This window comes from Ranitomeya variabilis, chromosome 1 (assembly GCF_051348905.1).
Source record: "Ranitomeya variabilis isolate aRanVar5 chromosome 1, aRanVar5.hap1, whole genome shotgun sequence".
Classification (NCBI taxonomy): Eukaryota; Metazoa; Chordata; class Amphibia; order Anura; family Dendrobatidae; genus Ranitomeya; species Ranitomeya variabilis.
Window position 1 is genome coordinate 397,331,929 of NC_135232.1, and position 15,773 is coordinate 397,347,701.

A 15,773-nucleotide genomic window follows, 5' to 3' on the forward strand; every position below is an offset into this window, starting at 1 on the left:
GGACAATAAAACATTCACACTCCTTATCTATGAACTGTTCCAATATTTATGGACATAACTATTTACCACTCACATAATGGTAATTCTGCTTCATGCCACCTGTCTTATCCATGTGTTTTTTTCTTGTGTGTTGTGTATAAATATGTGATTCTTCAGAATTTACATTAGTCTATGCCTGATGAAGAGACCTGAGTAGCCTGGAAAGCTTGCAATTTGTTACCATCTTTTCAGTTAGCCATTAAAAAGGTATCAACCACTGAGGACTTTCAATCCTAAATGTTTTTATATATAACACAAACAGTCCTGCCTCAGAAACCGGCGATTCCCCGCAGTGCACAGGGCGTGCACTGCGGGGATTCATAAGTGACTGCAGATTTATCGATTTGGATTGCACAACCCCTTTAAGCCCGACTGTTCATATTTGGGTAAATGAATCGCTCAATATGAGGTTGTATCATGCAGGTAGGCAGATTTATTATGTGTGCACCATTTTTCTCTAGTATATTCTTATAGCTGTTATCTAACCGTGGACATGGATCACCTACCTAGAGGATAATCACTAGAATAACGATCCCGAAGCATCTTTTTCTCCTTGTTGCATGACTGCCGTGAGCAAGTCCTTGAATAGAGGTGGTCATACGTGCACGGCCACAGGTTCTCCCCCACCTCCACCTTTATGGAGCCAAACGATGTATCCTTGTGCCTTTGTGGCTGTTTACTGTTCAGTTTTTCATTGCCCCAGTACATCGAAAATGAAGTGTAGCAACTTTGCCAGTGCATGTTGTACATACAAGAACCATTTTATACAATGCAGAAAGGAGTAAAAACTGTAATCTTTCACATGATTTTTTTGTGTTTTTACTGCTTTAATCTAAAAGTATTCATGGTAACACATTCTGCTGTCTGATGCTGCAGTCCTACTTGTTCGTCCAGCACCTACTTCACGGATTTGCACATTGGGTAGGTCTCCAAGAAGATGGTGTGAGTGCGGGGTCAGACTGCTTTTACCCTTACTGTAAAGACAGATCTGCATGGGTGCTGTGGACACCGTTATTACTGGAGCAAAAGGGAATATTGTGAAGGTGCACATTTCCTTTAGGAATCTTCAGTCAGTCAGCGCTGCAGTATTCTGCATCATTATGTATGGTTCTTGTTGATGCCAGTGTGGTCAGCTGAGGGGATTACCAGCAGATGGGAATGAGCGCTTTCTGACTATTCTATTTACACGGCACTTACAAACTGCCTGGTCCTACATTGTTTAGATGGATTAATATATAATCCCATTAATACATGTTGATGGGGACTTACCGAGGCATTAAAATGATTTTATTTGAAGTTGTTGGCAAGAACTCGGCCTGAGAAAATAATTGCATCCTGGGAAGGTGCTTTGGGTAGCTCTCCAATTCTTCATATATGAAGCATTGTGCAAGCTGGAGATAAAATATATTTATTGCGTGTATTCTTTTCCTTGGCCACTGTCGATCTGTTATGCCTAGGTAAGGGAGCTCCTGATTTCATACATTGCCTCCGTGTGACTTTACTCTTACAAAGTCATAATGTGTGACGTGTGGGAATTTACATTAACCAAACATTCACATCTTGATCAGTGAGTTGAAAGACCTGTCACTAGGTTTAGAAGTGGCTACGTTTTGCTCTTACCTAATTCCTGATGTTCTCCTGAATATACATTTTTTTTTTAAAAAGTATATATATGATAATATGCCATGTTTTTTTGCTATCTAAAGATGACATCCAAGTGCAGTCCAATATTTCACACGCACTCCTAGACTTTGTATGTGGGCGCTTGATCTGATCATCAGATGCACTCGCAGCATGCTGTGATTGTTTTCTCATGCCGAATCAGCATGACAAAATAATTGCGGATCTGCACTGCCCCATAGTATAACATTGGCCAAGTGCTATCTGATAAAACTTCACATGGCACTCGGCTGTTGTGAGCGTATCCTAAAGCACTAGTTGCTTTTGACCCGCTGACAGGTCAACTAGGGAAAAACTGGCTCACAAAATGTATCATTAGTTTGATTATTAGAGTTTCAGAAACATGGTGGTAAAAATTGAACTTCAGTGTCTTGTTGCAACAAGCATTATTTTTAGCTCTGTTGTAGGTGAAAGCCCTATAATTTTTCTCAATGTATTTTCTGAAATGTATTTTATCAATGTACTTACATTTATTTATTTTTCTTTAAAGATACGATGGAAGTACATGATTGTGGATGAAGGCCATCGAATGAAGAATCACCACTGCAAGTTAACACAAGTGCTTAACACCCATTATGTGGCTCCTAGGCGTATTCTTCTAACAGGCACTCCACTCCAGAACAAACTGCCCGAGCTTTGGGCCCTGCTGAATTTTCTTTTGCCCACCATCTTTAAAAGCTGCAGCACCTTTGAACAGTGGTTCAATGCTCCATTTGCCATGACAGGAGAGAGGGTAAATTACTCTAGTTGCTGGTCTGGAGAGATTATATGTTGATCTGGAGTAACATAAAGTAACTAGATATGCACTAAAAATGTATATTTCTCTATCGCTTCATTGGGGGGACACAGGAAACCATCGGTGTATGCTGCTGCCACTATGCACAAAAAATGATCTCCTTTTCAGCCGTGTACACCCCACCAGTTGGCACTAAGATAATCAGGTTAGCTTAGTCAGTAGGAGCTGGACTAGTGTCTTTCACTAGACCATATATACCTCGGTTTTCAACATTTTTCAGAAATGATTTCCCCTTTCTTTTTCAGAGGGTTCCCTCTTCTGTCCCTTGGAGGGATACAGTGTGAACAGTCACACTGTAATCCCCATAGAGACAGAGTACTGTGTGAACTGACACACCGTATACTCATCTGTCTATCCAGCAGGACCACAGCCCCTAAGACATTAATAATGTTCAGGTTATCTGAACATTGGTCCTCGCCCCCCGCTTCTGCCCATTCGCTCACCAGAGCCTCTCTGTGTCAGGAGTTAGACATTCTATAATCATTTGAGGTTTGGATGTCTGTTATTACATCCATGACATCTTCAGTGACAGAGGTACCCCCTTTTTTTTATCAGGTCCAGTCTTATACAGTGGAGTGTCTGGCCAAGAGATGATCTATCAGGGCTGATATCATGGATTTGATGTAACAGGATCCACTAGACTGGGGTTGTACTTGTGTGGTGGGGTTTAGAATTGTGTACCTGTGTATTTCACTGTACTGGCCATTGGGATGTCTTTCTTTCACAGGACAAGTCCTCCGTGCTGCAACCCCATCTTGCGCTGGCCTCTCTTCTCACTTGAGGCTCTGACTTCAGTGTGACTCCACCCCCTCACTCCCTCCTTATCACGTGGGCTTTTCATCCGCCCCGAACATAGCCCCTTTTCTCCTCTGGTGCGGGAAGCTGCGCACCTTTTCCTCTCAGGGAAGCCTGTCTCTTCCTCCCCATGGTTGCCATTTTCCAGCTCTCAGGAAACCGCAGCACAGAAGCCTCTTCAGCCAGTGATTCTGAACCCTGGGATCAACTTGCAGGACCTCCGCTTTCCTGTGGGGTAAGCTCTGCCTTGCAGACTTTCACTCTCCTCAGCAGCCCCTTTTTTATTTCTTTCCCCTAACCTCTGGCATTTGTTACTGAGCTTCCCCTCTTCTATCATGCCTAACTCTAAAGGACTAAAATCTGGAGGAGATGTTGCTCATGCACTCCTGATGAGGAATATATACCCCTTTGTCCTGGGACAGCTCATAGAATCTCATGGCTTTCAGTATCACCTCTATGCCGACGACATACAGATCTACATCTCTGGACCAGATATCACCACCCTACTAACCAGAATCCCTCAATGTCTGTCCGCTATTTCATCCTTCTTCTCCACTAGATTTCTAAAACTTAACATGGACAAAAATTCATCATCTTTCCCCCATCTCACTCGAGCCCCCCCAACGGACCTATCCATTACAGTAAACGGCTGCCCACTCTCCCCAGTCCCACAAGCTCGCTGCCTTGGGGTATTCCTTGACACTGATCCCTCCTTCAAACCACATATCCAAGCACTTTCCACTTCCTGCCGACTTCAACTCAAAAATATTTCACGAATCCGTACATTCCTAAACCAAGAATCTGCAAAAACCCTAGTCCATGCCCTCATCATCTCCCGCCTTGACTACTGCAACCTCCTGCTCTGTGTCCTCTTTTTGAACACTCTCGCACCCCTCAGATCTATTCTAAACTCTGCTGCCCGACTAATCCACCTGTCCCCCCGCTATTCCCCGGCCTCTCCCCTCTGTCAATCCCTTCACTGGCTCCCCATTGGCCAGAGACTCCAGTACAAAACCCTAACCATGACATAGAAAGCCATCCAGAACATTTCTCCTCCATACATCTGTGACCTGGTCTCCCGGTACTTACCTACACGCAACCTCCGATCCTCACAAGATCTTCTTCTCTACTCCTCTCTTATCTCCTCTTCCCACAATCGCATACAAGATTTCTCTCTCGCATCACCCCTACTCTGGTACTCTCTACCACAACATGTCAGACTCTCGCCTACCATTAAAACATTCAAAAAGAACTTGAAGACCTACCTCTTCCAACAAGCCTACAACCTGCAGTAACCATAGGCCGACTAAGTCACTGCACGACCAGTTCTACCCTCGCCTACTCTATACGCACCCATCCCTTGTAGATTGTGAACCCTCATGGGCAGGGTCCTCTCTCCTCATATACCAGTGGTGACTTGAATTGTTTAAGATTATTGTACTTGTTTTTACTATGTACACTGTGTGCAGAATTATTAGGCAAGTTGTATTTTAGAGGGTTATTTTTATTATTGATCAACAACTATGTTCTCAATCGACCCAAAAGACTCATAAATGTCAAAGCTTAATATTTTTGGAAGTTGGAGTGGTTTTTTTTTAGATTTGGCTATCTTAGGAGGATATCTGTTTGTGCAGGTAACTATTACTGTGCAGAATTGTTAGGCAACTTAATAAAAACCAAATATATTCCCATCTCACTTGTTTATTTTCACTAGGTAAACCAATATAACTGCACAAAATTTAGAAATAAACATTTCTGACATGCAAAAACAAAACCCCCCAAAATTAGTGACCAATATAGCCACCTTTCTTTATGATGACTCAACAGTCTTTCATCCATAGATTGTCAGTTGCTTGATCTGTTTACGATTAAGATTGCGTGCAGCAGCCACCACAGCCTCCCAGACACTGTTCCGAGAGGTGTACTGTTTTCCCTCCCTTCAGATCGTACATTTTATGAGGGATCACAGGTTCTCTATGGGGTTCAGATCAGGTGAATAACAGGGCCATGTCATTATTTTTTCTTCTTTGAGACCTTTACTGGCCAGCCACGCTGTGGAGTAGTTGGAGGCATGTGATGGAGCATTGTCCTGCATGAAAATCATGTTTTTCTTGAACGATACTGACTTCTTCCTGTACCACTGCTTGAAGAAGTTGTCTTCCAGAAACTGGCAGTAGGTCTGGGAGTTGAGCTTCACTCCATCCTCAACCCGAAAAGGTCCCACAAGTTCATCTTTGATACCAGTCCATACCAGTACCCCACCTCCACCTTGCTGGCGTCTGAGTCGGAGTGGAGCTCTCTGCCCTTTACTGATCCAGCCTCTGGCCCATCCATCTGGCCCATCAATAGTCACTCTCATTTCATCAGTCCATAAAACCTTTGAAAAGTCAGTCTTAAGATATTTCTGTGGTAGTTTTTCAGCCTTCATTACCTTGGCCATGTCCCTGAGTATCGCACACCTTGTGCTTTTTGTTACTCCAGTAACGTTGCAGCTCTGAAATATGGCAAAACTGGTGGCAAATGGCATTTTGGCAGCTTCACGCTTGATTTTCCTCAATTTATGGGCAGTTATTTTGCGCCTTTTTTGCCAAACACGCTTCTTGCGACCCTGTTGGCTATTTGCCATGAAACACTTGATTGTTCGGTGATCATGCTTCAAAAGTTTGGCAATTTCAAGACTGCTGCATCCCTCTGCAAGGCATCTCACAATTTTGGACTTTTTTTTTAGAGCCCGTCAAATCTCTCTTCTGACCCATTTCGCCAAAGGAAAGGAAGTTGTCTAATAATTAAGCACACATTATATAGGGTTTTGATGTCATTAGACAACACCCTTCCTCATTACAGAGATGCACATCACCTGATTTACTTAATTGGTAGTTGGCGCTCAAGCCTGAACAGCTTGGAGTAGGACAACATGTATAAAAAGTATCGTGTGATCAAAATACAACTTGCCTAATAATTCTGCATACAGTGTATACCCCTCCTCACATGTAAAGCGCCATGGAATAAATGGCGCAATAACTATAAATAATAATAATACAATTTATCCAACGGATGTTAAATTATAACATTAATTACAAGTTTTCACAGTCAACGTGTAACCTGGTTACTTTCTGAAGAGGTCCTGCGCGGTCGTGAAACTCGTTGACTGAAATCCTGTAATAAATTATAACATTTATAATCCGTTGGATGCATTATATATTCCTCATCAGCAGCACATGAACGACATCTCCAGATTTTACTGTTTGGTCCACCCAGTGACTGGTTTCCTTGCATCAGCTGATATATCTATGTCAGTTACATGTTTCTTGTACCAACCACACCAGATGAGTGGATGCCTTTCCCAGTTACCTCATTTTTATCGGCATCCCTTAAAGTGAACCTGTCAGCAGGACTGTGCTCAGTAAACTACAAACCGTGTCAGGTTGGCGCCGGTATACTGATTAAAATGATACCCTGGTTGATGAAATCTGTCTTGTGGTAGTTTTAATAATCTGTATTTGCAATTTTCTGTTAATGAGATTCTCGTGCTTTGGGGCAGGCTTGTGGCCGAGGCTTTAAGTGTTGCTCTGCTTACTTATGCATCTTTATGGGCTTATGACGGATCACTGATCCTTTAGTGACCTGCTCCCTATTTTACATCCTGCATAGAATATTGTGTGGTAGATTTAAAAAAAAACAAAACAAAAAAAAACATTCATCAAAATGGCGGCGCCTGCGCTGTAGCATGATACAATGGATAAAATGTATATATTCATTTATGAGTTAGTCATACAGTATTGTGGGGAGAAAAAAATATATTCGAAGCCATTTTGGTGAAGAATAAAAAATGTTTTTTCCTCCCCACAATACTGCGTGACAGTGTTTGTAGTTTACTGAGCAAAATCTTTCTGTAAGTCTTGCTTTCAGGACCCAAATGATACTCATGAAATTATTTGCCAAGTCAGCCTTTGAAGCGGCAGGTTCTTCCTTATGCCCCCACCCCAGGAAACACCTCTTAGAGACTTCTGGACCAACTAGATCTCCTTTCTCAGGGCCCCATTTGCTACCTTCATTTTCGGTCACTCATTTTGATGGTGTGGCTATTGAAACCATGGTTCTAAGATCTTCCGGGTGATTCAGACAGTGAACCAAGCTCAGAAGCTTGCATGGTTTCGAGTCTATCGGATTTGGAAAGCCTTCTTCCGATGGTGTTAGTCTAATCAGACCGCACCTAAGGTCTGTCTTCCTTCTATTCTGGCCTTACTTCAAGCTGGATTAGATGCAGGGCTTGCTCTCAGCTCGTTGAAGGTCCAAGTTTCCGCTTTGTCTATTCTTTTTCAAAAGCACTCAAGGTATAACCTCAGAGCGTGAAGCTTTTTTCAGGGAGTGGTCCATGTGGCTCCCTCACATCGACCGCCATTGGATCCCTGGGACCTGAACCTGGTTCTGTAAGTTCTCAGGTGTCCCCCCCCCCCCCTTTTTTTAACCGCTCGGAGTAGTCTCTGTCCTTTTCTATTTTGGAAGGTAGTTTTTCTAGCGGCCATTACTTCCATCACGCAGGTTTCAGAACAACAAATACTTTCTTGTCGTTCTCACTTCCTTATTCTACATCAGAGTAAGGTAGTATTGCGGCCAGTCCACTCTTTTCTTTCCAAGGTAGTTTCCGCCTTTCATCTCAATGAGGACTTCTTCCTTCCTTCTGTCCTTCTCTGGTGCATCCCCTGGAGCGCTCTCTGAACAGATTGTACCTGGTCAGCGCAATTCGCGATTATCTTTCTAGAACAGCTCCCTTCCGGAGGACGGATTCTCTGTTGTCCCTGAGGGTTCTCGTAGAGGCCTTCCGGCGTCAAAGGCCATGATTGCCCTCTGGATCCGGGGGGCTATCTTAGAGGCCTTCCGAGTTAAGAACAGATCACCTTCCCCTGGGATTAATGCCCACTCTTCCCGAGCAGTGGATGCCTCCTTTGCTGCTCGCCATCAGGCATCCACCTTACAACTTTGCAAGGCAGTGGCGATAGTCTTCTATTCACACATTTTGCCAAATTTTACAGAGTTCATACCTACTCCTCGGCAGATGCCAACCTCGGTAGGAGAATTTTGCAAGCATCAGTGGCTAGTTCTCTGACCTAAATGGAGATTGTACTGTTTTCCCACCCCAGAGACTGCGTTGGGATGTCTCATGGTTAACTGGTTCCCCCAATGAAGCGATGGAGAAAACAGGATTTTTGGTTACTCACCGTAAAATCTGTTTCTCTGAGCCTTAATTGAGGGACACCTCCTTAGCATGCTGTATTTTCTTTCTTTTGTTAGTTGTGGGTTCTGTGGTTTATTCTTGTTATTATGTGGTTTCTTATACTGCTTTCTCATTAACTGATTAACTTCGTTAAAGTTGGTGGGTGTATACTGCTGGGGAGGAGCTAACTTTTTTTTGCATAGTGCCAGCAGCATACACCCATAGTTTCCTGTGTCCTCCATTGAAGGCTCTGAGAAAGATTTTACGGTGAGTAACCAAAAATCTTGTTTTTACAATGTGCATTGCGATCTTTTGCAAGGTCCAGTTTCCAGTTTTTTTTTCCCAATCCTATACCCAAATCTTTTAGACCCACTGTTTTTTTTAATAAACATATTTACCACATTTCTATAGCGACACTTTAATAACCCTGATATCTGAGACCTCTACTGTCCATTCCAACTAGAAAATAGGCCCCGCTGTCATGTCTGAGAACACTCCTCCCACAATACCCCCTTTTTTTCTTTTTGCCTTACTCCATTTCAGTGTTCTATTCTCCGTATTTTATATATCTTTTCAATGATGCTAGGTGGATTTAAATGAAGAAGAAACTATACTGATCATTCGTCGTCTACATAAAGTGTTACGACCATTCCTGTTAAGACGGTTGAAAAAAGAAGTGGAGTCACAGTTACCAGAAAAGGTTTGTAAAAGTAACTGTGTTTATATTTCTGTCACCATTTGCATGTAAAGCATTTTAAAAATGATTTCTATCAGGGAGCATAGTGGCATGTCCTTTATGGGCATTAGCAGGACCACAGCACAAAACATCCAATCTGTGTTTGCAGACTTTTTTCCTTCATATTTCTATCAGGTTGAATATGTAATCAAATGTGATATGTCAGCCCTCCAGAAGATTCTTTATCGCCATATGCAAGGAAAAGGCATTCTCCTTACCGACGGTTCAGAAAAAGATAAGAAGGTATGTAGATGAGTGCTGTACATGATGGTGGAATAGATTTGTTTTATGTGAATGACACGTTGTGACTTTAAAGACATTTTCCAGCCTTTAGGATAGAGCATCAATTCCAGATCTGTGTGAGGGGCTGAGACTTTCCGCTGCATCGATCAGCTGTTTGAGGGGACCTCAGCGCTCATGCGAGAATTGTATCCTCTTTAATGCCTGCAGTTTTGTCTCATTCAAGTAGAGTCATCTAATCATTATTTAAAACTAGGGAAAATGTATTTTAAACTCCAGGATTCATTTGTACATGTTTGTGGAATTGGGTAAATTATGGCTGAAGTGATTTCTGATGTAAGACATAATAGTCGACATCTGACTGAAAAACATCAACTGGATTACTAGTATGCTAATGCTTTTGCTCCCATTGATTCTGTTGAGGGAGGATCTGAAGTGACCCTTGATGGTTGACAGTGATTTTCAAATTGATCCACAGGGCGTTGCCGGCAACTGAAAATGACCAGACGGAGACGTGTCTCTGTTTGGGGGGATCGAGAAGATCTCTAAGCCCCGTTTATTGTGTCGCACTTTTCATAATCTTAGAAGTTATACTTTAACTAATCAACATAAGAACACGATCACAGTTCTTAACCTATAAGAATGCAGGAACAGCCTGTACGTCAAGGTCCCGTAGAACAATATACCCTCAGTGTCATATCTTGTTCAGGCTGAAACAATCAAGGTCTCATAACAACTATGAACTTTAACCTAATAACTAAAATTTATCTCAAAACCGCAAGATTGAGTAAGCAGAAAATGAAGCCTGCTTTAATTTTTCTTAGTTTAACCCTTCACAATTCAAGATGTGTTTGTGGGGTGCCAATGAATTCTTGTAGCTGGGGAGCCTGCTGTAGGCTCCAATCGGTGCCGTATTAGATCAAGAAAACCCAAACTTGTGCCAGAAGTCTCCTAAGAAGATTTAAAAAAGTAAATAATTTACATATTTGATCCCACCCCCTTTCTCACTTTATCCCCCTAACTCCTTTCCGATGTCAGGCATAATAGTACGCTGACATTGGACTCCCTTCCTTGGTGATCCACCTGCGGCTATTAACTAGTTAAATGCTGCTGTCAAATGCTGACAGCGGCATTTAACTTGCGCTTCTGGCCATCGGGCTGGAAACCCGCCCACCAGTGACCCTCGTCACGTGATCACGGATCACCGGTTTGTTGGCATGACAACCAGAGGTGTCCTGGAGACCTCTATGGCTGTCAGTGCCAGATTACTGTGAGCACCACCCAGTGGTCGACGCTCTTAGCAAGTGAGTAATTCTGCTATATAGAGGCGATCTGGTAAATCATCTCTATGTAGCAGAGCCAGTTGGGTTGTGGAAGCTTCTAGTCTCCCATGGAGAATATTGGAGCATGCCAAAAGTGGAAAAAAAAAAAAAAGGGTTTTAAAAATATAAAGGTTCAAATCACCCCCCTTTCGCCCCATTCAAAATAAAACAATAAAGAAAAATCAAACATACACATATTTGGAATCGCCGCGTTCAGAATTGCCCGATCTATCAATAAAAAAACGATTAACCTGATCGCTAAACGGGGTAGCAAGAAAAATGGTCAAAACACCAAAATTACGGTTTTTTTGGTCGCCGCAACGTTGCATTAAAATGCAATAAGAGGACGATCAAAAGATCGTATCTGCAACAACGTCATCCCGGCACGCAAAAAAATAAGCACTCACCCAACCCCGAGATCACGAAAAATGGAGACACTACGGGTATCGGAAAATGGCACAAATTATATATTTTTTTTTATTTATTTTTTTTAGCAAAGTTTGGAATTTAGATAAGAGAGAACCTAGACGTGTTTGGTGTCTATGAACTCGTAAATGACTGGGAAAATCTTAATGGTAGGTCACTTTTAGCATTTAGTGAACCTAGCAAAAAAGCCAAGCAAAAAACAAGTGTCAGATTGCGCTTTTTTTTGCAATTTCACCGCACTTGGAATTGTTTCCCCGTTTTCTGGTAGTACGACATGGTAAAACCAATGGTGTCGTTCAAAAGTACAACTTGTCCCGCAAAAAACAAGCCCTTACGCAGCCATATTGACGGAAAATGTAAACAGTTATGGCTCTGAGAAGAAGGGTAGCAAAACGGAAAAAAGCTTCGGTCATGAAGTGGTTAAGGATCGAGCCACCTTGTAGGTTAATGACCAGGAATAAATTTTGAAATCTGACCAGTTTCACGTTGAGAACTCTGGAATGCTTCAACGGATCCCACTGATTCTGAGATTGTTTTCTTTGTGATATTTCACAATTTTCAGACGTTTAATTTTTATACCCTTAAATCATAGATGCATATAGCACAAGATAGTTAGTAACACTTCCCACATTTCTACTTTACATCAGCACAATTTTTTTGAAACATTTTTATTTTATTGGGAAGTTGTAAGGATTGAAAGTTGACGAGCGATTTCTCATTTTTACAACAGTTTACAAAACCAGTTTTATAGGGACCACAGTACATTTGAAGTGACTGAGGCGCCTGTATCACAGAAAATACAAAATTGTCACCATTATAAAAATTGCACCCCTCAAGGTGTTAAACACCACATTCAAGAAGTTTATTAACCTTCAGGTGCTTCACAGGAACTGAAGCCACGTGGAAGGAAGAAATTAACATTTAACTTTTTTTCACACAAATTTTACTTAAGACACTTTTTTTAAAATTATTTTCACAATGGTATCAGGAGTAAATGAGCCCAAATATTTGTTGTGCAATTTCTCCTGATTACGTCGATACCCCATATGTGGGGGAGAACCACTGTTAGAGTGCATGGCAGGGCTCGGAAGGGAAGGAGCAACGTTTGACTTTTTGAGCATAAATTTGTCTGTAATCGAGAGCAGACGCCATGTCATGTTTTGAGAACTCCATATGTGCCTAAACAGTGGAAACCCCCTATAAGTGACACCATTTTGGAAACTAGACCCCCTCAGGCAACTTAGGCTAGTTTCACACTAGCGTTTTGCTGAGCTGCGGACTTCCTCCGTGAAGCCCCGCCCACGGCCGCACCTCCACCTCTCAGCTCCACCTACGTCCGCATGCGGCCTGTGTACCTATCTTTAACATTAGGTACGCAGGTCATGCGGATGCTTACGTATGCGTCGTTTTGATGATGCGGCGACCCGCATCGAACGCAGCTGGTTGGAATTTTTTTTTCTCTGCATCGTCAAAACGACGCATGCAGAGGCATCCGCATACATCCGCACGACCTGCGTACCTAATGTTAAAGATAAATACGCAAGGCCGCATGCGGACGTAGGCGGAGCTGAGCGTTGGAGGTGCGGCTATGGGCGGGGCTTCACAGAGGAAGTCCGCAGCTCAGCAGAACGTTAGTGTGAAACTAGCCTTATCTAGACTGACACCGCCGGATCACAGGCCATATGACATCCACAGTGCCTCCATCTGCCTCATTATAGGGAACCTTCCACTGGAGGTTCTGTCGGAATCACGTATTTCAGAGATTTACACTGAAACCCCAGTGTGAAAGCTCAGCGCAGAGTACAGGATAAATGTGAGCTGAGCCGTACTGCTATCTTTGGGAGGCAGAATGAACAAATCAACAACAGGTAAAGAATTGGTTTTCTTTATTTTTTTACGCCATTTCTCGTGCCGTATAAGTGATTAAGGGACTTTATTCATCTGGTCGATGTGACTGCAGCAATGCCAGATTTCTATCCCTTTTTTAATGTTTGGCTGCTGTCACCCACTAAAACACGCTTTTTATTGGAAAAAATAGTTTTTGCATCCCCATATTTTGAGAGCTATAATTCATCCATCTTTTGGCTGACTGTTGTGTGAGGGCTTGTTTTTTTTTTTTTTTGCAGGATGAGTTGACATTTTTATTGCTAACATTTTTGATCACATGACTTTTTTGATTGCTTTGTACTCTCTACAATTTCTACCAAAAAAACGCAATTCAGGTTTTTTTTTTTTCGGGTCAGTACTATTACAGCAATACCACATATATCCTTTTTTTTATGTTTTGGTGCTTTTACACAATAACAACTTTTATAGGAAACATAATTATTTTTGCATTGCTTTATTCTGAGAGCTATAGCTTTTATTTTTTGGCCGATGGAGCTGTATGGTGGCTTGATTTTTTGCAGGACAAGATGCTGTGAGCATGGTCTTAGAAGCTTTTAGTAGCTTGGTGACTCGGTTGTCATGGCAGTGATCGGGCCCCTGCGATGACTTCGCGGGTGCTCCGATCTGGAGGCATAGGGAGCTCCCGTCCCTCTGCATGTCACCTGAATGTTGTGATTGTGCTTGATCGCAGCATTTAGGGGGTTAGTGCAGAAGCTCAGCCACTGGCAGAGCTGAGTTGCTGCACTGATCAGGCAGGAGGTGCTGATATTTCAGCATCTCCTGCGCCATCATGCTGTGATCGGTCAGTCAGATTGACTGACTGATCACAGCGATCTGGGTGTGGGGACCAACAGCATGGGTCCCTGCATCTTTTCCCATGCCGCTCAGCGGTCTGTGATGGCTGTTGGCACTGAACTGTCACTGTGTGTTAAAGTATAAATACAAAAAAATGTAAAGCATATTATGTCCATAAACTCTTAATATTGACCCAAACAGTAAGTTAAAAGGAAAATACGGTATATAAAATAAAGCTCCAGATATTAAATTTTTCATTCGATGCACCTCCCTAGAACATGCAAAGACACCAGAAATGTTCTAATAATATGAAAAAAACTATAAAATGTCATTTTTGGGGCTCTGCAACACACAAATGTAAAAAGATGTACCGGTAATTAAAAAAACTTGTATGTACCCCAAAATCATAATTACAAAACTTCTGAATGCAAAAATCAAGCACTCATTCAGCTCCAACGGCTGAAACATAAGCAGTTTTGGATTCTCTGAAAATGGTGGTACAATCCATTATTTTTAAAATTTTTATTACAATTTTCAATTATTTTTTTTAAATCACCTAAGTATAAGAAACCCCCCCCACAAACTCTGTAATAGTACTAAAATGTAGAATTCTACTTTCACACAAAAAACAATGCATTCTTTTCACCGTTACATAGTACTTCGAAGTTTTCTGCTTTACAGTACATTGTATGATAAAATGAATGGAATCATTCACAACTACAACTCGCCCCACAAAAAGACAAGGCCTCAAACGGCTATGTTGACGGAAAAATAGAACCACAGAATTGAAAATTGCCTGCTGCCGATAGTGGTTAAACAGCAAATAACATACAATGGGCCTGGTTCCTTAGTGCCTTTGCGCCCGCTTTTTGTATTGGTTTGAAGAATTTGGCACAAAAAACGACAATCGCTACAAGACAAAAAGGAAAGTAACTTAATCCCCCCCAAAAAATTTTGAATCAGGGCCAATATTTGTCCTCTATATAATTTTCACTGCATAGTGATAGAATTGAATTTTCACGTACACTAGACTTTTTTCTCATCCTCTTATATGCTTCCTCAAATGCCAATGTGTTTTTAGGTGGCAGAGGGCAACAAGCCATTGGCATACTTTTTTGGCAGTGGCTTATCTGTCACAGGAACAAGGAGTCTGGCATTTTGAGATTCAACATAGTCTACCTCCATTTCCAATTGAAGGACAATTAGAACATGCCCCATACATAGTATATAGTTAAGTAAGAGCACCCCAATAAAAGCCACACTGTGTGACGTGGGTCAGTGGTTGGGAGGGAGGAGTGAGTCTCTTACAAGTTGTATGTAACACGGCTCTGGAGAAACCGGTCTATTAGTCCATGAGCCGGGCCAGATATCGGTACCACCCGGAGTGACTAATTTTCTTTGGTATTTTTAGGTAGATGCATGTCTGTAGTTTATTTTTTGATATGATAGCCCTTACATATACGTAGCTTATTAACCCCTTCAGCCCTAGGCCTATTTGTACCCAAGTGCCTAAGCCAATCTGACCTGTGCCACTTCATGGGCTAATAACTTTGGAACGCTTTCACCTATCCAAGCCATTCTGAGATTGTTTTCTCGTGACATATTGTACTTCACGTCAGTGCTAAATGGGAGTCAATATATTTTACCTTTCTATATAAAAAAATGCTAAATATTCGGAAATTTTGGAAAAATCGGCAATTTTTTAACTTTGAAATTCTCTGCTTTTTACAAAAATACTGATACCCCCCATAATAGTTATTAATTTACACTCCCCACATGTTTACTTCATATTGGCATCATTTTGAAAATGAAACCTTATTGTTTTACGACGTAATAGGGCTT

The 15,773-nt window shown here is 41.9% G+C and overlaps 1 protein-coding gene across 9 annotated transcripts in view; it reads left to right on the forward strand.

Moving 5' to 3' along the window:
• Nucleotides 1-15,773, forward strand: part of SMARCA2 (SWI/SNF related BAF chromatin remodeling complex subunit ATPase 2) — a 403,813-nt gene that overhangs the window by 251,066 nt on the left and 136,974 nt on the right. For all 9 annotated transcript variants that reach the window (XM_077249116.1, XM_077249118.1, XM_077249115.1 and 6 more), the window contains exons 19-21: nt 2,210-2,452; nt 9,112-9,225; nt 9,397-9,504. In XM_077249116.1, the coding sequence (XP_077105231.1) occupies nt 2,210-2,452; nt 9,112-9,225; nt 9,397-9,504 (465 nt within the window). The remainder of the gene's footprint in view (nt 1-2,209; nt 2,453-9,111; nt 9,226-9,396; nt 9,505-15,773) is intronic.